The sequence below is a fragment of the Hypanus sabinus genome, chromosome 4 (assembly GCF_030144855.1).
Source record: "Hypanus sabinus isolate sHypSab1 chromosome 4, sHypSab1.hap1, whole genome shotgun sequence".
Taxonomy (NCBI): Eukaryota; Metazoa; Chordata; class Chondrichthyes; order Myliobatiformes; family Dasyatidae; genus Hypanus; species Hypanus sabinus.
The window spans coordinates 191,016,400-191,040,019 of NC_082709.1; the positions used below are offsets into that span (position 1 = coordinate 191,016,400).

A 23,620-nucleotide genomic window follows, 5' to 3' on the forward strand; every position below is an offset into this window, starting at 1 on the left:
GAAAGTCCCCTCTTTCCGCTCAGGTTCTTTTTTTTTTGAATCCTGCTAAGTTGCTTGTTCCACTAATTTCCTTCTTACTTGAAGGGTGGTAGAGCACTGCAGATCCCATCCTCATCACCAGATTGTTGTGGAAAATACTACTCTGACTATAAGTGCTCCAATAGACAATAGGTGCAGGAGTAGGCCATTCGAGCCAGCACCGCCATTCAATATGATCATGGCTGATCATCCACAATCAGTACCCTGCTCCTGCCTTCTCCCCATATCCCTTGACTCCACTATCTTTAAGAGCTCTACCTAACTCTTTCTTGAAAGCATCCAGAGAATTGGCCTCCACTGCCTTCTGAGGCAGAGCATTCCACAGATCCACAACACTCTGGGTGAAAAAGTTTTTCCTGAACTCTGTTCTAACTGGCCTACCCCTTATTCTTAAGCTGTGGCCTCTGGTTCTGGACTCCCCCAACATCAGGAACATGTTTCCTACCTCTAGCGTGTCCAATCCCTTAATAATCTTAGATGTTTCAATCAGATCCCCTCTCATCCTTATAAATTCCAGTGTATACAAGCCCAGTCGCTCCAATCTTGCAACATATGACCGTCCCGCCATCCTGGGAATCAACCTCGTGAACCTACACTGCACTCCCTCAATAGCAGAATGTCCTTCCTCAAATTTGGAAACCAAAACTGAACACAATACTCCAGGTGTGGTCTCACCAGGGCCCTGTACAACTGCAGAAGGACCTCATTGCTCCTATACTCAACTCCCCTTGTTATGAAGGCCAACATGCCATTAGCTTTCTTCACTGCCTGCTGTACCTGCATGCTTACTTTCAGTAACTGATGAACAAGGACACCTAGATCTCGTTGTACTTCCCCTTTTCCTAACTTTTCTAACCTTGAGAGTCCAGAGGAGGTTCATGTGGATGATGGCAGGAGTGAAGGGATTAACATATGAAGAACATTTGGCAGCTTTGGGCCTGTACTCACTAGAATTTAGAAGCATGTGTTTTTTTTTCCCCTCTCCCTCTGCCCATCACTCTGCCTGTTCTCCATCTCCCTCTGGTGCTCCCCCCTCCCCCTTTCTTTCTCCCGAGGCCTCCCGTCCCATGATCCTATCCCTTCTCCAGCTCTGTAACACTTTTGCCAATCACCTTTCCAGCTCTTAGCTTCATCCCACCCCCTCCGGTCTTCTCCTATCATTTTGCATTTCCCCCTCCCCTCACTACTTTCAAATCTCTTCCTATCCCTCCTTTCAGTTAGTCCTGACGAAGGGTCTCGGCCCAAAACGTCGACAGTGCTTCTCCTTATAGATGTTGCCTGGCCTGCTGTGTTCCACCAGCATTTTGTGTGTGTGCCATGCACACGTGTCCACTATCACACTTGAATGGTCCTATTCTCACATGGTTCATCCTCTTGCTCCTCACTTACTTGTAGAATGCCTTGGGGTTTTCCTTCTCGCCAAGGCCTTCATCGCCCCTTCTGGCTCTCCTACCTTCATTCTTAGCCTCCTTCCTGGCAACCTTGTAATTTTCTGGATCTCTATCAGTAGCTTATTGAATGTTTCATAAGCTTTTCTTCTTAACTAGATTTTCTACATTCTGTGTACACCATGGTTCTTTTATGCTACCATTCTTTCCCTGCCTCAGTGGAACATACCTATACAGAACTCCATGCAAATGTTCCCTGAACATTTACCACATTTCTGCCATGCATTTCCCTGAGAACATCTGCTCCCAATTTATGCTCCCATTCCTACCTAATAGAACCATATTTCCCCCTACCTCAATTAAATGTTTTCCCACATTGTCTGTTCCTATCCCTCTCCAGTGCTATGGTAAAGGAGATAGAGTTGCGATCACTACCTCCAAAATGCTCTACCACTGAGAGAACTGACATCCCTGACCAGTTTCATTTCCCAATACCAGATCAAGAACAGCCTCTCCTCTTGTAGGCTTATCTACATATTGTGTCAAGAAACCTTACTGAACACACCTAACAAACTCCACGCCATCTAAGCCCATTGCTCTAAGGAGGTGCCAGTCAATATTAGGAAAGTTAAAACCTCCCATCACAACAACCCTATTATTATTGCACCATTCCAGAATCTGCCTCCCTATCTGCTCCTCTTTTGGGTGGTCTGTAAAAAAACACCCAATAGAGTTACCGCCTCCTCCCTATTTCTGACTTCCACCCACACTGACTCAGTAGATATTGTCTCCATGACTTCCTCCTTTTCTGCAGCTATGACACTATCCCTGATTAGCAATGCCACACCCCCACCTCTTTTGCCTTGCTCCCTGTCCTTTTTGAAACATCTAATGCCTGGCACACTCAGCAGCCATTCCTGCTCTGAGACATCCAAGTCTCTGTAATGGCTACAAACATTGCCTTATTCCTCACTTTTGGGCCCCAGCTCTGTCACCTCAATTTGGCCTTTTAGACCATAAGACATCAAAGGTTCAAAGGTCAACTTTAATGTCAGAGAAATGTATATAGCATACATCCTGAAATGCTTTTTCTTCGCAAAACATCCACAAAAACAGAGAAGTTCCCCAAAGAATGAACAACAGTTAAACGTAAGAACCCCGAAGTCCCCCTCAGCTCCCCCCTCCCGCGCGTAAGCGGCAGCGAGCAGGGATCCCCACTCCCCCCACCAGCAAAATTAAATGCGCATCAGTACAATCACTGAGCCCAAGCGTGTGCTAAGTGATAGCAAAGCCACAGACCTTGCAGTTACCCCAGATGTTTTGCATTTCATCCAAATTCAACAACCCACAGGTTCTCTCTCTCCTTGGCAGGGGAGAGGGAGGTGTCCCCCATGGGAGTAAAATTAGGCCAACTGACCCATTGAGTCTGCTCCGCCATTCAATCATGGCTGATCCTTTTTTTCCTGTTCTCCTCAACCTCAGTTCCCTGCCTTCTTCCCGTAACCTTTGATGCCATGTCCAATCAAAAACCTGGCTCTGTGATTAAATCAGCATCTTAAAGCAGATGTTGGACCTGAGTTACAGGGACAGGTTGAATAGATTAGGTCTTTATTCCCTGGAGTGCAGGAGAATGAAGGGAAATCTTATAAAGGTTTTCAAAATTACGAGGGGTATAGATAGGGTGAATACAAGCAGGCTTTTCCTCTGAGGTTAAGTGAGACTAGACCTAGAGGTCATAGGTTAAGGGTGAAAGGTGAAATATTAAAGAGAAACATAAGGGGGAACTTCTTTACTTAGAGGGTTGTGAGAGTGTGGGATGAGCTGCCAGCTGAAGCGATGGACGCGAGTTCAATTGCAGTATTTAACATAAATTTAGATAGGTACATGGGGTATTCTGGTCTGGGTGTAGGTTGATGGGACTAGATGGGCTGAAGGACCTCTTTCTGCTGCAGTGCTCTGTGACTCTATTCATCTCTGTCACCACCTCAGAAACTCAAATTGCAAGATGTGACATCCCCCACACAAAGCCACATTAACTATCCCTAATAAGTCCATGCTCCTCCAGATAGGAATTACTCTCTTTAAGAAACTTTTCCAAGTGTTTCCCTATGACCCAGCTACCTATAATTTCCTGGTTTCTACCTTTCACTCTTCTTAAACAAAAAAAAGTGTTGGCTAATTTTGGCTCCTTGCCTGTGGCCAAAGGGCAGACAGGGGTCTGTTCCGGTCTGATAACAGTGGGATAGAAGCTGTCCTTGAGCCTGGTGGTGCACGATCTTAAGCTTTTGTATCTTCTGCCCAATGGGAAGGGGGAGAAGAGAAAATAACTGGGTTAGGTGTGTCATTGATGATGAGGCTACTTTTCCAGGAAGTGTAAAGAGATTCAGATATATTTATCATGTGTACATCAAAACATACAGTGAAATGTGTCATTTGTGTCAACCAACACGCCCAAGGATGTGCTGAGGGCAGCCCACAAGTGTCACCAACCATTCCAGTGCTAACGTAGCAAAGCTCAGCAGAGGAACACAAAACACTGCAACAGAGAACACAACAAACAACAAAATAACAACAGCTCAACAAGTCCTTTTCCTCCCACCTACCCACACACATAGACAAGCATCCAAATCCAGGAAGTCTCCCGGCTTTGACTTCCGGACTTCCCATGGATCATTGGGCTTAGATCTTTGGTGCCAATCTCTGGACTAGCTGATGGCAGAACAGTATTTCAGGCTCAACTTCCTCAGCAACTGACCGGCCTTTGTGCCTCCTTGTGCCCCCTGCTCATCTGGACATCTGATTTGCAGGACCCACCCACCTGGGGCAGCGCAATATCCAAGGATGTCTTTCATCACTTATCCACATCACGGGACTTCAAGTGCAGAGCAGAGGCCTGACATCTACCTTCAACACATCCCTGTCCCTAAACTCTAATCTGGCCCTTAACTCCCCTAAGCCAAAACCATCTTTACGGACTTTAAAAACCAACTATCGGAATCAGGTTTAATATCACTGGCGTACTGTTTATTGTGAAATGTGTTGTTTTGCAGTAACGGTATAATGCAATACATAATAAGAATTGTTAATTATAATAAGTATATACTTAAGTAGCGAGAGGGAAAAATGAGTGAAGTAGTGTTCATGAGCCCATTGTCCATTCAGTAATCCGATTGTGGAGGGGAAGAAGCTGTTACTGAAATGTTGAGTGTGTATCTTCAGAGTCCTGGACCTCCTTGATGGCAGCAATGAGAAGAGGACATGTCTTGGGTGATGAGGGCCTTCAAGGAGGGATACTGCTTTTTTTAGGCTTTGCCTTTTGAAGGTTTTCTGGATGTTGGTGAAGCCCATGATGGAGCTGGCTGAGGTTACAACGTTCTACAGTTTTTACCGATCCCTTGCAGTGGCACCTTCATACCAAACGGTGATGCAGCCAATTAAAATGCTCTCTACAGTACACTGTACATCTGAGTGTCTTTGGTGACATACCAATTCTCCTCCAACTCCTAATGAAATCTGGCTGCTGACATGCCATCTTTGTAATTGCATCAATTTGTTGAAACCAGGAACTTGAAACTGCTCACCCTTTCCACTTCTGATCCCTTGATGAGGACTGCTGTGTGTTCCCTTGACTTCCCCTTCTTGAAGTCCACATTCAATCCCATGGTCTTACTGATGTTGAGTGCGAGATTGTTGCTGCACCACCACTCAACCAGCTGACCTAACTTGCTCCTGTATGCATCCTCATCACCATCTGAAATTCTGACAACAATAGTTGTGTCAAGCCTGAGCCATGATCTTGACAGAGATTACAGTTTGGCACCATCTTGAGGTTAAGGGAGGCTGGTTTGTGTGACAGACTAGGCTGTGACCAGAACTCTGTGGTTTCTTGCTGTTTGAACAGAGCAGTTGCCATACCAAATCATCCTCAGATAGGATGCGAGGTCAAAGTGGAAGGAGAAGATGTTAAGCCTCTTGAAGAGCATTAAAAATATAGAAACAGGGAAAACCTACAGCACTATACAGGCCCTTCAGCCCACAAAGCTGTGCCGAACATGTCCTTACTTTAGATATTATCTAGGGTTACCTAGTGTCCATGTTGAAGCTGGCCTAGTTCATAAAAGTTTAAAAAGACAAGGAATCTTCAACGGTTTTTGATTCGGACCAAGAAAGCTGCGAGTGAACGGCTGATTTCAGGAGCAAAGGCAGTTTTACTACTCAGGGTAAAAGAGAGGCAAGACTGTGCAGGTGTGTGACGTCAGCCAGAGGAGACAGACAAGTGGGTGACAGTCAGGAGGGGGAAGGTGAAGAGTCAGGTACTAGAGAGTACCCCTGTGGCTGTACCCCTTGACAATAAGTGCTCCTGTTTGAGTACTGTGGGGGGGGGGGGGGGGGACAGCCTACCTGGGGAAAGCAACAGTGGCCGTGCCTCTGGCAAAGAGTCTGGCCCTGTGGCACAGAAGGGTAGGGAAAGGAAGAGGAAAGCAGTAGTGATAGCGGACTCCTCAGTTAGGGGTTCAGACAGGCGATTCTGTGGACACAGGAAAGAAACTCGGATGTTAGTTTGCCTCCCAGGTGCCAGGGTCCAGGATGTTTTAGATCACTTCCAAGATATCCTGCAGTGGGAGGGAGAACAGTCAGAGGTCGTGGTACATATTGATACCAATGAAATAGGTAGGAAAAGGGAAGAGGGCCTGAAAAAAGACTACAGGGAGTTAAGAAGGAAGTTGAGAAGCAGGACCACAAAGGTAGTAATCTCAGGATTACTGTCTGTACCACGTGACAGTGAGAATAGGAATAGGATGAGGTGGAGGATAAATGCGTGGCTGAGGGATTGAAGCAGGGGACAAGAATTCAGATTTCTGGATCATTGGGACCTCTTTTGGGGCGGGTGTGACCTGTGCAAAAATGATGGGTTGGACTTGAATCCCAGGGGGACCAATATCCTGGCGGAGAGGTTTGCTAAGGCTACTGGGAAGAGTTTAAACTAGAATTGTTGGGGGGTGGGAACTGAACTGAAGAGACTGGGGAAGAGGAGGGTGGCTCAAAAATAGAGGAAGCTTGTAGACAGTGCGAGAAGGAGGATAGGCAGGTGATAGAGAAGGGACACACTCAGTGGTTGGTAAGCTGAGAGGCAGAATTTATGAACATTTGGAGAGGTATAATATGATTAGGAATAGTCAGCATGGCTTTGTCAAGGGCAGGTCGTGCCTTACGAGCCTGATTGAATTTTTTGAGGATGTGACTAAACACAGTGATGAAGGAAGAGCAGTAGATGTAGTGTATATGGATTTCAGCAAGGCACTTGATAAGGTACCCCATGCAAGGCTTATTGAGAAAGTAAGGAGGCATGGGATCCAAGGGGACAATGCTTTGTGGATCCAGAACTGGCTTGCCCATAGAAGGCAAAGTGTGGTTGTAGATCGGTCATATTCTGCATGGAGGTCAGTGACCAGTGGAATGCCTCAGGGATCTGTTCTGGGACACTTACTCTTTGTGATTTTTATAAATGACCTGGATGAGGAAGTGGAGGGATGGGTTAGTAAGTTTGCTGATGATGCCAAGGTTGGGGATGTTGTGGATAGTGTGGAGGGCTGTCAGAGGTTACAGTGGGACATTGATAGGATGCAAAACTGGGCTGAGAAGTGGCAGATGGAATTCAACTCAGATAAGTGTGAAGCGGTTCACTTTGGTAGGTCAAATATGATGGCAGAATATAATATTAAAGGTAAGCCTCTTGGCAGTGTGGACAATCCGAGTCTTTGTGTGTGTGTGACTCTCTCTCTCTTCCCCCCTCTCCCTCCCTCTCTCTCCCCCTCTCCCTCCTTCTCTCTCCCCCTCTCCCTCCTTCCCCATCTCCCTCTCCCTCTCTCCCTCCGCAACCCCCCTCGGCTACTCTCTCTCCCCCGTCTCTTCTCACTTTCTCTCCTCCTCTCTCCCTGCACTCCCATCTCTCCACCATCTTTCCCTCTTCTTTCTCCCCTTCTCTCTCCCCCTCCTCTCTCTCTCTGCTCTTGCTCCCCTCTCCCTCTCTTCTCCACTCTCCTCTCTCTCTCCCCCACCTCCATCCCCCTCTTTCACCTCTCCCTCTACCTCTCATGCCTCACTCCCCATTTCCTTCCTCTCACCCCTCTCTCCCCTATCCCTTCTCCCCTATCCCCTCTCCTCTCCCCTCCTCCCCTCTCCTCTCCCCTCATCCCCTCTCCCTACCCTCTTCCCTCTCCCCGCCCCTCTCTCTCCTCTCTCCCCTCTCCCTCCCCTCCCTCCTCTCTCTCCCCTCCCCCCTTTCTCCTCTACCCCCTCTCACTACCCCCCTTTTTTTCCCTCTCTCAACCCTCTTTCTCCCCCCTCTCCCCCATCTTTTTTCCCTCCCTCTCTCCCCTCTCTTTGTCCCCTCTCTCTCCCTATCGTTTCTGCGTGATTATTTGGTATGTACATTGAAGCCATCTTGCTCTGTCCCTGATGTGGTACAGACTGTGCTCTCACAATCTATGTATTTAGTTCGTGGTCAAACCCCTATTCCTTTAAAGAAATTCTTTCTAACTTGGTTGCCAGCTAACATTCTCGCTCCTTTTGCCGGCTCAAAGCTGTAACATCTAATCTTGGTGCTGTGAATGGCATTATTATTGCGCCAGTGAATGAAGATGGACTGCTTTGCAGTAAATGCCAATGTAGTGTCCTGACTCCTTCTCGTGCTCTGTTGCACAGGAGCCAGGCCCCAAGATGTTACCCATGGAGTTTCAGTTCAAGCCACAGAGATGACTACCAGAGAACGGGCAAACCTCCTTTCCAGGAAAACACTGCTGAATTTTCCCAGGAAAACTTCTGGCTTAAGACAGATGCCACTGAGCAAGAGCAGGCAGAAGGTGGTTTACTCTGATGCTCCTGAACACAATGAGCAGACCGTGGCAGCCTGGCAGTCTGCTGCTGCAGAGGTGCCAGTGGATGATAAAGCTGCAGCTAGTGAAGAATCTGACTCCAGCTCCGACTCTGATGAAGAAACTATGACTGGAGATGCCTTAAAAAGTCCAGTTAAGTTTCTGAGACATGATTCCCCAACCAGGAATACTGGGTGGATGAAAGAAATGAAAAAAGAGGAGCCAAGAGCCAGCAAGCCCCAGTCAGAGCCAGGAATTGGTGTCTCCAGCAGCTCTGTGAGAGAATTGCCCACTCAACTGAGCACTACGGTGGGAGGACAAGAAGCACAAGTTGCCCATCCCAAAGCAGGAGGCCAAAGGAGCCACACTGAGGCTGTAGCAACATCTCCAGATACCAAAATCGCCAACAAGGAAGGCAGCTTACAAAGGGCAGAGTTGCAGAGTGAAACATTGAGAGAGCACAAGGCAGAGCAGGAGGTGATAGAAGATTCCTGGGCCACATCTTCAGCCAATGCTACAGATACGTCAATGGGTACTCTCTGCTTTTATCAATGTCGTGAGCCAGGGCTGGCGTTCAGATTGTCACTCCCAGTATCGGGTGGAGTGGGGATAAACAAAACGCACTTGGCGTGAAAGGCCTTAGAGAGAACCTCAAACCGTTGACACCAAGCCCAGCTAGGCTAAGATTTAGAAGCCAAGTTAACAGAGAGAAGAAGGATGTAGTGAGGAAGGATGATATGTCCAAGTCCAGTGGGCTCATCCCCAAATGGATTATCTGACAGCGCTGAGATTTAGAGAAGGATCACAAAGCATTTAAAATGCAGAACGGTGATAATTTGGTTCATTATTGTCACATGTATCAAGGTACAGTGAAAAAAAAAGAGGAACCAAACCCCTGACAGAGCCGGAATCCTTGTCTCCAGTTTTCTGAAAAACTTTGTTTTGTATGACATCCATATAGATGATTATATACTGAATTAGAAATAAGCAGTAAGTCAAGTCAAGTCAAGTCACTTTTATTGTCATTTCAATCATAACTGCTGGTACAGTACATAGTAAAAATGAGACAGTGTTTTTCAGGACCATGGTGTTACATGACACAGTACAAAAACTAGACTGAACTACGTAAAAAACAACACAGAGGAATAAAAACACACACACAAAATGCTGGTAGAACACAGCAGGCCAGGCAGCATCTATAAGGAGAAGCACTGTCGACGTTTCGAGCCAAGACCCTTCATCGGGACACAACAACTACACTAGACCTCAGACCTACCCAGGACTGCAAAAAGTGCACAAAACAGTGCAGGCAATACAATAAATAATAAACAGGACAATAGGGCAAGCTGTCAGTCCAGGCTTTGGGTATTGAGGAGTCTGATAGTTTTGGGGAAGAAACTGTTACATAGCCTGGTCGTGAGAGCCCGAATGCTTCAGTGCCTTTTCCCAGACGGCAGGAGGGAGAAGAGGTTGTATGAGGGATGCGTGGGGTCCTTCATAAAGCTGTTTCCTTTGCAGATGCAGTGTGTAGTGTAAATGTCCGTAATGATGGGAAGAGAGACCCTGATGATCTTCTCAGCTGACCTCACTATCTGCTGCAGGGTCTTGCGATCCAAGATGGTGCAATTTCCGAACCAGGCAGTGATGCATCTGCTCAAGATGCTCTCGATACAACCCCTGTAGAATGTGATGAGGATGGGGGTGGGAGATGGACTTTCCTCAGCCTTTGCAGAAAGTAGAGATGCTGCTGGGCTTTCTTTGCTATGGAGTTGGTGTTGAGGGACCAGGTGAACACCAAGAAATTTAGTGCTCTTAACGATCTGTACTGAGGAGCTGTCGATGTTCAGCGGGGAGTGGTCGCTCCGTGCCCTCCTGAAGTCAACAACCACCTCTTTTGTTCACATTCTGAGACAGTTGGTGGCTCTGCACCTGTCTGTTAGCCGCTTAACCTCCTCTCTGCAAGCTGCGTCGTCGTTCTTGCTGATGAGACCCACCACGGTCGTGTCATCGGCGAACTTGATGATGTGATTCGAGCTGTGTGTTGCAGCGCAGTCGTGGGTCAGCAGAGTGAACAGTAGTGGACTGAGCACGCAACCGTCGGGAGCCCCCGTGCTCAGTGTGATGGTGTTGGCGATGCTGCTCCCGATCCGGACTGACTGAGGTCTCCCAGTCAGGAAGTCTAGGATCCAGTTGCAGAGTGAGGTGTTCAGGCCCAGTAGGCTCAGCTTTCCAATCAGTTTCTGATGGATGATTGTGTTGAATGCTGAAGTCTATGAACAGCATCCGAATGTTTGTGTCTTTTTTGTCCAAGTGTGTTAGGGTGGAGGGTGATGGCAATGGTGTCGTCTGTTGAGCGGTTGGGACGGTACGCAAACTGCAGGGAGTCCTGTGAGGGGGGCAGCAGGGTTTTGATGTGCCTCATGACAAGCCTTTCGAAACATTTCATGATGATGGATGTGAGTGCAATGGGACGGTAGTTGTTGAGACAGGACACTGAAGACTTCTTCGGCACGGGGATGATGGTGGCGGCCTTGAAGCACGTTGGAACGGTGGTGCTGCTCAGGGAGATGTTGAAGATGTCAGTGAGAACATCTGCTAGCTGGTCTGCAAGTCCTCTGAGCACTCTACCAGGAATGTTGTCTGGTCCAGCAGCCTTCCGTGGGTTGACCCTGCACAGGGTTCTTCTCACATTGGCCATGGTGAGACACAGCACCTGGTCATTTGTAGGAGGAGTGGACTTCCTCGCCGCCACGTCATTTTTCTCCTCAAAACCGGCGTAGAAGCTATTCAGCGCATCTGGGAGGGAGGCATCACCCGCACAGTCAGGTGATGTCCTGTAATTGGTGATGTCCTTGATGCCTTTCCACATGCGCCGCGTGTCACCACTGTCCTGGAAGTGGCTGTGGATTTGTTGGGCGTGTGCACGTTTTGCCCCTCTGATGGCCTGGGACAGTTTGGCCCTTGCTGTTGTTAGGGCTGCCTTGTCACCTGCGCTGAAGGTGGAGTCACAGGTCCTCAGCAGCGCACGCACCTCCGCGGTCACCCATGGCTTCTGGTTAGCGCGTATAGTGATAGTCTGGGACAGAATAACGTCATCAATGCATTTGCTGATGTAGCTGGTCACTGATGCTGCGTACTCCTCTAAGTTGGTAGAGTCGCCATCGGTTGCAGCCTCCCTGAACATATGCCAGTCAGTGTGCTCAAAGCAGTCTTGAAGAGCAGAGATGGCTCCTGCTGGCCAGGTTTTCATCTGCTTCGGAACTGGTCTGGAGCGCCTGACGAGCGGTCTGTATGCTGGGATTAGCATAACAGAGATGTGGTCTGAGTAAACAAGGTGGGGGCAGGGCTCTGCCCGGTACGTGTCAGGAATATTTGTGTAAACCAGGTCCAACATGTTCTCCCCCCTCGTTGCAAAGTCCACATACTGATGGAATTTAGGGAGCACTGACTTAAGGTTTGTGTGGTTAAAGTCACCGGCAACAATAAACAGTCCATCAGGGTGTGCGTTCTGAAGTTCGCTAATAGTCCCGTACAGTTCACAGAGCGCCTGCTTAGCATTAGCGCTGGGGTGAATGTACACACCGAATATAAGGACAGAGGTGAATTCCCGTGGCAAATAAAATGGTCTGCATCGAACAGCCACAAACTCCACTAGTGGTGAGCAGTATCTGGAAACCAACACAGAGTTCTTACACCATTCCGTGTTGATGTAAATATACACACCACCACCACAGGTCTTACCGGAGAGAGCTGCGTCCCTGTCTGCTCGAAACAAGACGAGCCCATCTAGCTGAATGGAGGCGTCCGAAATTCCATCAGTGAGCCCTGTCTCTGTAAAAACATATGCAGAGCAAACTCTGTACTCCCGCCAAGTATTTCGTTGGAGTCGGATGTAGTCCAATTTATTGTCCAGAGAGCAGACATTGGAGAGCAGAATGGACGAGAGAGCCGGCTGGCTAGGGTTCGCTTTTTGCCTGACATGGACCCCTGCCTGCTTGCCTTGCTTCTGCTTCCTCGCACATTGCTTACGACATCTCCATTTCCGGCCACCAGCATCAGGCGAGTCCAAGGAATGTAGGCCCGTTCCCCTCAGCAAGCCGAGGTCATGTAATTTGACCAGCAGATCTTCCTGAAGGTTCGTTTTTGGGCGAACTCTGTATTGTAGTAGTATCTTGCGATGGTAGATAGTTGCTCTGTTATCCATGCGCCCTAATCAAAAGTTGTGTATTCAAACTTAAATTGGAAAATTAAGGTAACACCAGGTCTGAAAGGCCGCTGCTGCTGTGCTGTGCCACCTCAAAGATATTGAGAAGAAATAGATATCGGAACGAGTTTTTTATCCGTTGAATTCAGTTTCAGTTTATTGTCATTTAGAAACTACAAATGCAATGCAGTTGAAAAAATGAGACAACGTTCCTCCAGAACGATATCACAAAAGCACATGACAAAACAGACTACACCAGAAAATCCACATAACGTTTGGCAATCCCCAATCCAAAGTCCGGAGAGGCTGCTGCGTATTAATATCACGCTACCATCTTAGCGCGTTCCCCGGAAAGGAGCTCCAAAGCCACCAGATAAAACAAGACTACCCAGACACACCAAGTTAGGAGACCAACTCTAGCACCCAACAAATCAAAAACTAAAGCTACAAAACCTGCACAAAACCACATAGTTACAACAGTGCAAACAATAGCATAATTGATTTAAAAAAACAGACCATGGGCACAGTAAAAATAGTTCAAAGATATTAAAAGACTGTAAGTTTGAAAGAAACCACCACACAGTTTCCACAAGTCCTTAGGGTCCTGATAGACTCGTCATTCCACGCAGGCGGCAGAAGGGAATACCCCTGCTATGGACTTACAGGGTGCCGCCGGACCCAGGCGCACAGACGCAGCACACAGTGAAAGCACCCCAACTGCAGCGGACTCCGAGTCCATCGAATCTCTGAGCCTCCGACCATCCCCTCCGGCACAGCTTCCCCGAGCACCATCCTCTGCGGAGTGCACTACGACGCCCCCGCCTCCGACCACCGGCAATGTGACCCCGAGGATCGGGGGCCTAGTCTCAGAAGAGACCTGGACTGCACAACAGCAGCAGCAATGAAGAAGGCCTTCCTGGAGATTTCCAGATGTTCCTCCGTGCTCCTATGTCCGATTTTCATCAGATTAGGATTGCGCACCGCACCCTGCTTAACAAATAACAGATATCAGCTCCGAAAGTGGCTGCTGTAAACTGCGTCATGCCGCCATCTTGGCAATTGTAGAGTGAAGAGCTTGTCTTGCCTACTGTTCATACAGATCAGATCATTACACAGTGCAGTGAGGTGGAACAGCACCACAGTAGGGTAGTGCAGCTTAGGGAATTCCAGAGTATGGAGGCCATTCTAGAAGGAGTCTCTGTACGCCCTCCCTGTGGAATGCGTGGGTTTTCTCCAGGTCCTTGGTTTCCTCGCACAATTTAAAGACATACTGGATAGGTTAATTGGTTATTGTAAATTGTTGCGTGATTGGGTTAAGGTTAAACAGGTTAGTCGTGGGTGACTGGGGTAGGCAGCGTGACTCAAAGGACCACAAGGGCCTACTCTGCACTGTATTACTAAATAAATAAGACCATAAGACATAGGAGCAGAATTGGGCCATTCAGCTTATCGAGTCTGCTCTGCCGTTCCATTATGGCTGATCCCAGATCCCACTGAACCCCTTACGCCTTCTTGCCATATCCTTAAATAAGATGAAATAATTACAGAATGTAGAATAAAGTCTAATAGATACAGAGAAAGTGCACTGCAGATAAACAGTGATGCAAGGCCAGAACAAAGTAGATTGTGAGGTCAAGTGTCCAGCTTATCATATTAGAGAACTATTCAATAGCCTTATAACAGAAGCTGTCCTTTAACCTGGTTATATCTGCTTTAAGACATTTGTATCATCTGCCTGTTTGGTGGTGAGAGAAGAGAGGAGAATGGGTAAAGAGGTGGCAGATGAAATACAGTGTCAGGAAGTGTATAGTCATGCACATTGGTAGAAGAAATAAAAGTGTACACTATTTTCTAAATGGACAGCGTAATTAAAAAATCCGAGGTGCAGAGAGTCCTTGTGCAGGATTCCCTAAAGGTTAATTTGTAGGTTGAGTTGGTGGTGAGGAAGGCAAATGCAATGTTAGTATTTTCTGGATGCTTTCAAGAAAGAGTTAGATAGAACTCTTAAAGATAGCAGAGTCAAGGGATATGGGGAGAAGGCAGGAACAGGGTTCTGATTGTGGATGATCAGCCATGATCACAGTGAATGATGGTGCTGGCTCAAAGGGCCGAATGGCCTACTCCTGCACCTATTCAAGTCAAGTCACTTTTATTGTCATTTTGACCATAACTGCTGGTACAATACATAGTAAAAATGAGACAGTGTTTTTCAGGACCATGATGCTACATGACACAGTACAAAAACTAGACTGAACTACGTTAAAAAAAACAACACAGAGAAAGCTACAGTAGACTACAGACCTACACAGGACTGCATAAAGTGCACAAAAACAGTGCAGGCATTACAATAAATAATAAACAGGACAATAGGGCAAGGTGTCAGTCCAGGCTTCGGGTATTGAGGAATCTGATAGCTTGGGGGAAGAAACTGTTATATAGTCTGGTTGGGTGAGAGTCGGAATGCTTCGGAGCCTTTTTCTAGACAGCAGGAAGGAGAAGAGATTGTATGAGGGGTGCATGGGGTCCTTCAATAATGCCGTTTCCTTTGCGGATGCAGCATGTAATGTAAATGTCCATGATGGCAGGAAGAGAGACCCTGATGATCTTCTCAGCTGACCTCACTATCTGCTGCAAGGACTTGCAATCCAAGATGGTGCAATTTCTGAACCAGGCAGTGATGCATCTGCTCAAGATGCTCTCAGTACAATCTCTGTAGAATGTGATGAGGATGGGAGGTGGGAGATGGACTTTCCTCAGCCTTCGCAGAAAGTAGAGATGCTGCTGGGCTTTCTTTGCTGTGGAGCTGGTGTTGAGGGACCAGGTGAGATTCTCCATCAGGTGAACACCAAGAAACTTGGTGCGCTTTACCATCTCTACCGAGGAGCCGTCGATGTTCAGCTGGGAGTGGTCGCTCCGTGCCCTCCTGAAGTCAACAACCATCTCTTTTGTTCACATTCACAGACAGGTTGTCAGCTCTGCACCAGTCCATTAGCCGCTGCACCTCCTCTCTGTAAGCTGACTTGTTGTTCTTGCTGATGAGACCCACCACGGTCATGTCATCGGCGAACTTGATGATATGGTTCGAGTTGTGTGTTGCAGTACAGTCGTGGGTCAGCAGAGTGAACAGCAGTGGACTGATCACGCAGCCCTGAGGAGCCCCCATGCTCAGTGTGATGATGTTGGAGATGCTGCTCCCGATCTGGACTGACTGAGGTCTCCCAGTAAGGAAGTCTAGGATCCAGTTGCCGAGGGAGGTGTTGTCTATTCATTTCAAGAGGACTAGAATATAAAAGCAAAGATGTAATGTTGAGGCATTATAAGGCACTGGTGAGGTCTCACATGGAGTGTTGTGAACACTTTTGAGCCCCTTATCTAAGAAAGGATGTGCTGACATCGGAGAGGGTTCAAAGGAGTTTCAGTGAATATGATTCCAGGATTGAAAGGCATATCATATGATGTACAAACAAGCTGGATGAACTCAGCAGGTCGGGCAGCATCCGTTGAAATGACAGGCAATGTTTCGGGCTGAGACCCTTCGTCAAACTAAAGAAGGAAGGGGCAGGGACCCCATAAAGAAGGTGGGGGGAGAGTGTGGAAAACCAATCAGAGGAAAGGTCAAGGGGTGGGGGAGAGGAAGCAGGGAGGGGATAGGCAGGAGAGGGGAAGAAGGAATCCAAGGGGAAAGCACTATGGGTAGTAGAAGATGGCAGAATCATGAGAGGAGTGGGTGGCAGACGGGAGATCTTGTCTGTTGTGGCGGATGGAGCGAAGGTGCTTGACAAAGCGGTCCCCCAATCTGCGTTGGGTCTCGCTGATGTAGAAGAGGCCGCACCAGGAGCACCGGATGCAATAGATTACCCCAACAGACTCACAAGTGAAGTGTTGCCTCACCTGGAAGGACTGTTTGGGGCCCTGAAAGGTGGTAAGAGGTGTAGGGACAGGTGTAGCACTTGCGCTTGCAGGGATAAGTACTAGGTGGGAGATCTGTGGGGTAAGACATGTGGACCAGGCAGTCGCGGAGGGAATGATCCCTGTGAAAAGCAGAGAGGGGTAGAGAGGGAAAGATGTCCTTAGTGGTGGGTTTCTGTTGAAGGTGGCAGAAGTTGCGGAGGATAATATGCTGGATCCAGAAGCTGGTGGGGTGGCAGGTGAGGACAAGGGGAACACGGTCCCTGCTGTGGTGGTGGAGGAGATGTGGGTAAGGGCATCGTTGATGACAGCAGAAGGGAAACCACGATTCTTAAAGAGGACATTTGGGATATCCTGGAACAGAAAGCCTCATCTTGGGAACAGATGCGGTGGATACGGAGGAACTGGGAATAGGGAATAGCATTTTTGCATTTGGCAGGGTGTGAAGAGGTATAATCAAGTTAGTTATGGGAGTCAGTGAGTCCGCTACTTTCTTGACAATAGACCTCACCAGTTTCCCGACACCACCACACTCCTCTGGTTGGCGAAACTGGTACTCACACTTAATAACTTCTCTTTTGGCTCTTCCCACTTTCTTCAGACTAAGTGGCAGAGTGTACCAGTGGCAGACTCTCAAAGCATTTGCTTATTATTGAGGTGAATGCGACAGGATGCCAGTCGTTCAGGCATGTTACTTTGGTCTTTTTTGGTACGGGGACAATGGTGGATAATTTTAAGCAGGAGGGCACACAACACTGGGAGAGGGAGAAATTAAAAATGTCAGTAAACACTCCTGCCAGTTATGCTGTGCACATCCTGAGTACTTGCCCAGGGATGCTGTCTGGTCCCACAACCTTGCGACTGACCACATGTTGGAAATAGCTGCGTTCCTCGGCTTCACAGATAACCAGGTTGCAGGTTGTAGTGGTGGCTTTCCTCAGAGGCTCAGGGTTAGCGACATCGAGCTGAGCGTAAAAACGATTGAGCTCATCTGGGAGAGACACCGCAATGTTGGCAGCACCACAACGTTTGGCTTTGAAGTCTGCGATTGTATGTAGCCCTTACCACAAGTCACGTGTGCTATTCGATGTGAATCTTGACTCAGTCTTGTCCCTGTATTGTTGTTTCGCAGCCTTGATAGCTTTGTGCAGATCGTAGCTGCTTTTTTTCTGCTCCTGATTGCCAGCAGCGAATGTCGCGTGGTAAATGCTGCTCACTCGGAACTACTGATCCAGGGTTTCTGGTTCGGGAAGATCCTGACTGACTTCTGGGGAACATCATCATCAATGCACTTCTGGATGAAGCATGTGATTCCATCCGTGAACTTGGAGACATCCTCATCATGGAAAACATTCCAGTCAATGTCATCGAAGCAGTCCTGCAGCATGGAGGTCGAATGGTCGGACCAACACTGGACGTTTTTAACTATGGCCACTTCTTGTTTCAGCTTCTGCCTGTACATTGGCAAAATCAGGATCGAAGTGTGGTCTGATTTTCTAAAAGCTGGGTGAAGAAGAGCTTTATAAGCTTTGCAGAAGGGAGTGTGACAGTGGTCAAGTGTCTTATCTCCACGAGTGCTCATTTGGAATTGCTGACAAAATTTCAGAGAGACTTTCATCAGTGATGCTTGATTAAAGTCACCAGCGATGATGAAGGCAGCCTTCGGGTGTGCAGTCTCCAGCTTGTTGATAATCTCGTACAGTTCCTTGAGGGCCAGGTCAGTATCAGCCTGCAGCGGAATGTACACTGCTGTGACGATGACAGCCGTGAACTCCCTAGGCAGCCAGTAGGGTCTGCACAGTAGCACCAGGTAATCCAGGTCTGGGGAACAAAAGGATTGTTGACCATGGAGCATACCCCACCCCCTTTACTCTTCCCAGAGAGGTTATTACAACTGTCTGCTCGGAACAGGGAGAACACAGAGAGTTCAATAGTGTGGTCTGGTGTCTCCTCAGTCAGCCAGGTCTCCACAAAGCACAAAATGTTACATTCCTTTGTTTCCTGCTGACAGGGGATTCTGGCTCTCAGTTCACAAAGCTTCTTATCCAGGGACTGAACATTAGTCAGGAGTATGCTAGGGAGAGTTGGCCCTTCTCCCTCGCCTCCAACGCTTCTTCTGAGGTAGTGGCAGTGCAAGGGGTAAGTCTCCCATGGATCGCGCAAGCAGGGGATCCCAGTGTAGGAAAGGTGGCACATAGTGGGTAAATGCCATCTTTCTGATGTTCAGAAGGGTCAGTCTATCATATCTGATGTGACTATTAGCTACTTGTACAGAAAAATGCTAAGATAATTGTAGAAATTAGTAGTGTACTATAGATTTGGTACTTCACACCATCTTAATCAACTTTTGTTGAGCCTCCTACAATTCTGATTGTTTTCTGTAATGAACCGGATTTGATTAGGTGAAGAAACCCTAAACATAATATGATAGAATTCAACCTGCAGTTTGAGAGGGAGAAGCTAAAATCAGGTTCATCAGTATTCGCTCACTTTAGTTCGCATCTGGAAATTCCAGCTGGTGGACGATTTCCCTCCATGTCGCTCTGACGTATTGGGAAATTGTACTCAGTAGGTTATAGCAGTGGTTTGCCTTTGCCTACTGCCGGGTGAATTTATAGAGATCACCACCTCTTGCAGTGGATGACCAGGATGTCTAAGTGCCTTGTCGTGCCCGTAGCGCTCCACCAGTGCCTGCTGCCCTGCCTTCTTGACCATTGGACCATTAATTGGTTTCCTCTGCTCCATCTGCCAGGGTCAGATAGGCAGATCCCCTACCTCACCAAGGGCCGAAGACCCGTCAGCTACCCTCACCTGGTTTAGCCCGTCTGCCGAGATGGTTTACAGGGTGTGGCCGCTGCATGTGCTACAGCTACTTGGAGCCACAGGTGAGAGCTGAGCACCAGGTGGGGACCAAAGGTGGATGAGCTGCCCTGAAAAAGGGCACGGCAGGTCCTCCCCCCACCAGAGGTGCTACCCCTCCCTAGACACCCCATACACCCCTTATCAGTATTACAGTAGAATAAAGGGAATTACAGAGGCAGGAGAGAGAAGCTGGCTAAATTTGATTGGAAGGAAACACTAGCAGGGATGATGGCAGAACACCAATGGCTGGAGTTTCTGGGGGCAAATCGGAAGGTGCAGGATGGATACATCCTAATGACGAAGAAGTATTCTAAAGGGAGAATAAGGCAACCATGGCTGAAAAGTGATGTCAAAGACAACATAGAAGCCAAAGAGTGGGCATATAATGTAGCAAAAATTAGTGGGAAGTTAGAGGATTGGGAAACTTTTAAAAAGTAACAGAATGCAACTCAAAAAACAATGAGAAAAAAGATGAAATATGAAGGTAGCAAGACAATAGTATAAAAGGGGATACCAAGATTTTTTCTGGTATATGAAGAGTAAAACATAGAATAATGGGTGCTGCCTTTCTGAGACACTGCTCCTTGAGGATGTCCTGGATACTTTGAAAGCTAGTACCATGATGAAGCTGACTAAATTTACCGCTTCTCTGCCACTTCTTTTGATCCTGTGCTGTAGTCCCCCCCATACCAGACAGTGAAGTAGCCTTTCAGAGTACTCTCCATGGTACATCTATAGAAGCTTTTGAGTGATTTGTTGACATACTGTACTATTCTATGTTCTATATCAAATCTCTTCAAACTCCTAATGAAGTATAGTCACTGTTTTGCCTTATTTATAGCCGCATTGATATGTTGTGACCAGGTTAGGTCCTCAGAGATCTTGACACCCAGGAACTTGGAACTACTCACTCTCTCCACTTCCTATCCCTCCATAAGGATTGGTATGTGTTCCTTCATCTTACCATTTCTGAAGTCCACAATCAGCTCTTCCGTGTTACTGATATTGAGTGTAAGGTTGTTGCTATGACACAACTCCACTACTTGGTATATCTCATTCCTATACATCCTTTACTTTTATTGTCACCAAACAATTGATACTAGTGTGTACAATCATCACAGCGATATTTGATTCTGCGCTTCGCTCACCCTGAAGTACAAATCGAAGTATATATAATAAAAATTTAAATTATAAATCATAATTAGAAAATAGAAAAGGGAAAGTAAGGTAGTGCAAATATTTGGAAGGTATGGCCCAGATCCGGGTCAGGATACGTTCAGCAGTCTTTTCACAGTTGGAAAGAAGCTGTTCTCAAATCTGGCCGTACCTCATCTCCATTTGAGATTCTATCAACAATGGTTGTGATATCAGCAAATTTATAGATGGTATTTGAGCTATGCCTTGCCACACAGTCATGGGTATAGAGAGAGTAGAGCAGTGGGCTAAGCACACCCCTGAGGTGCACCAGTGTTGATCGTCGGCGAGGAAGAGAAGTTATCACCAATCCGCACAGATCACGGTCTTCCAGTTAGGAAGTTGAGGATCCAATTATAGAGGGAGGTACAGAGGTCCAGGTTCTGTAACTTCTTAATCAGGATTGTGGGAATGATGATGTTAAATGCTGAGCTATAGTCGATGAACAGCATCTTGACATAGATGCTTATATTGTCCAGGTGGTGTAAAGCTGTGTGAAGAGCCATTGAGATTGCATCTGCTGTTGACCTATTGTAGCAATAGGCAAATTGCAATGGATCCAGGTCCTTGCTGAGGCAGGGGTTCAATCTAATCATGACCAACCTCTCAAAGCATTTCATCACTGTAGATGTGAGTGCTACTGAGCAAGTTATTAAGTCAGCTCACATTATTATTCTTAGGCGCTAGTATAATTGTTGTCTTTTTAAAGCAAGTGGGAACTTCTGCCTGTAGCAGTGAGAGGTTGAAAATGTCTTTGAATACTTCCACTAGTTGGTTGGCACAATTTTTCAGAGCCTTACCAGGTACTCCATCAGGGCCTTCCACTTTGCAAGGGTTCATCCTCTTTAAAGACAGCCTAACATCAGCCTCCAAGACAGAGATCACAGGGTCACCAGGTGCAATAGGTATCTTCACAGCTGCAGTTATATTCTCCCTTTCAAAGTGGGCATAGAATCCCTCCTATCTACACAATGTCCATATCCCTTCATCTTCCTCACATCCGTGTGCCCATTTAAATGTCTCATAAAAACCTCTAATGTCTTTGCCTCTACCACCATACCAGGCAGTGCATTACAGGTATCCACAACTCTGAGTTAAAAACTTACCCCTCAAATCCCTTTTGGACCTACCTCCCTCACCTTCAATACATGCCCTCTGGTATTAGACATTTCTATCCTGGAAAATAGATACTCCCTGTGTACACTATTTATGCCTCTCACAATCTTGTAAGCCTCCATCAGATCTCAACTCAGCCTCCATTGCTCCAGAGGAAACAACCCAAATTTATCCAGCCTCTCATGATAGTGCAGCCCTCTAAACCAAGCAACTTTCTGGTAAAACTCATCTGCATCCTCTTCAAAGCCTCAACATCCTTCCTATAGTGGGCCAAACTGTATGCGAAAATCCAGATGTGGCCCAACCACAGTTTTATAAAGTTGCAACGTAACCTCCTGACTTTGAACTCAATGCCTCGACTAGTAAAAACAAATATTCCATAAAGCTTCTTAACCACCTTATCAACCTGTGTATCCATTTTTATGCATCTATGAACTTGGACTCTAAAATCTCTCTGCTCAGCAACACTGTAAGGGTCCTGCCTGCCCATATCTGCAACTGATCTATATCAGGTTGTATTCTTTACCAGTCTTCTACACTATCCACAACTCCACTTATCTTGTTATCATCTGCAAACTTACCCACCCACCCATCAACATTTTCGTCACTTTTCCTTCACCCACTACACTCTTTCTTAAATGCGCAAGCCAGTTCTGAATCCAAACAGCCAATTCATTGTGGACTGCTTGCATCTTAATCAACTGGATTAGCCTCCCATGAGGAACTTTGTCAAATGCCTCACTAAAATCTATGTAGACAACATCCACTGCCCTACCCTCATCAATCTCTCAAAGAGAGGCATGAGTGGATATTGGAAAATGGCACTAGAGGATAATAATAGGGGACAAAGAAATGCCAGACGAACTTAATAACTAATTTGCATCATTCTTCACTGTGGAAGACACCAGCAGTATGCCAGAAATTGAACAGTGCCAGCAGGCAGAAATGAGTGCAGTGGCTATTACTAAGGAGAAGGTACTTGGGAAGCTGAAAAGTCTTAAGGTAGATAAATCGCCTGGATCAGATGGACACAGAGTGGTTTAAACTAATATGGCGGGGGAATGGGAACCAGTATGATAGAGCTGAGGATGAGCCAGCAGGTTTACAAGTAGATAATGGGTGTAACATGAATGTAAAGAACAACTAGCAATGACTGGTGTTACGTACCCCATAATGGGTTAAAAAGATCCAGCAGAAATGGACACACCTGGAGTCTGAGTCTTCCGTTATAAACTCTATTTTATTAGTAACTATGTGAATAAAGTAATACAAAACAAGATAAGGTAAACAGATTAGCAGAGTATATGCATATATAAGTGAGTAAATAAAGTTCCCAAGCTTCCCAGCTCAGGAGGTTAAGTGATACAGTCTTATGGTGGTAGTAAGTAGTCAGTTCAGTTCTGGAATTTGATTTGAGTAGAATTGGAGAGAGAGAGAGATTTGTTTTATCTTCCCAGTGCCGATGCCAATCCTCCATGTCGTCCTCCTGCTCCCAAAACTTACAGTCACTGACTTGTGACCACAAAAAGTGGAATGCCAGTTTTCCACAGTAAGCTATCAACCCAGGCAAGGGTGAAACATACCGATAGCTTCCCACCGGTCACTCCATTATCCACACTGTGAGCAACAACACCACCCTTGTCATGGGCACACAAAGCTCACCAGTGTCTTCCTTGCCTCTGGCGCCGTGTGTCTCTGGTGTGTTGTGTGTCTCTTGTGTGTCTGTTTAAAAAACCAACTGACCTTGTATATATCTCACAAGTGCTGAACACGAGCTGTCCATCATATAGCTCTGCCTTTCAGTTTCCAAGGCAACTCAGACTTTCTCTCTCTCTCTGTTGCTGTCTCTCCCTGCTGAAGTAGCACACAAGCTGCTCGCTCCCTTTCTCTCTGGTTAAAGGAACAGTCCACTTTAGAATAATCCTTCAGCTCTCGTCACACTGGGTACAAATGCAGACAGAGCAAAGAGTTAAATTGTACCACAGAGGCAAAATTCAAAAGGGCAAAGAATGCAGAACCGAAAGTGCTGCATT

General features: G+C 46.9%; 1 protein-coding gene across 3 annotated transcripts in view; it reads left to right on the plus strand.

The window, feature by feature from the left end:
- The window catches only part of ndufv3 (NADH:ubiquinone oxidoreductase subunit V3), a 38,867-nt gene that overhangs the window by 9,075 nt on the left and 6,172 nt on the right, over positions 1–23,620 (plus strand). For all 3 annotated transcript variants that reach the window (XM_059969032.1, XM_059969033.1, XM_059969034.1), the window contains exon 3: positions 8,133–8,834. In XM_059969032.1, coding sequence (XP_059825015.1) covers positions 8,133–8,834 — 702 coding nt within the window. The remainder of the gene's footprint in view (positions 1–8,132; positions 8,835–23,620) is intronic.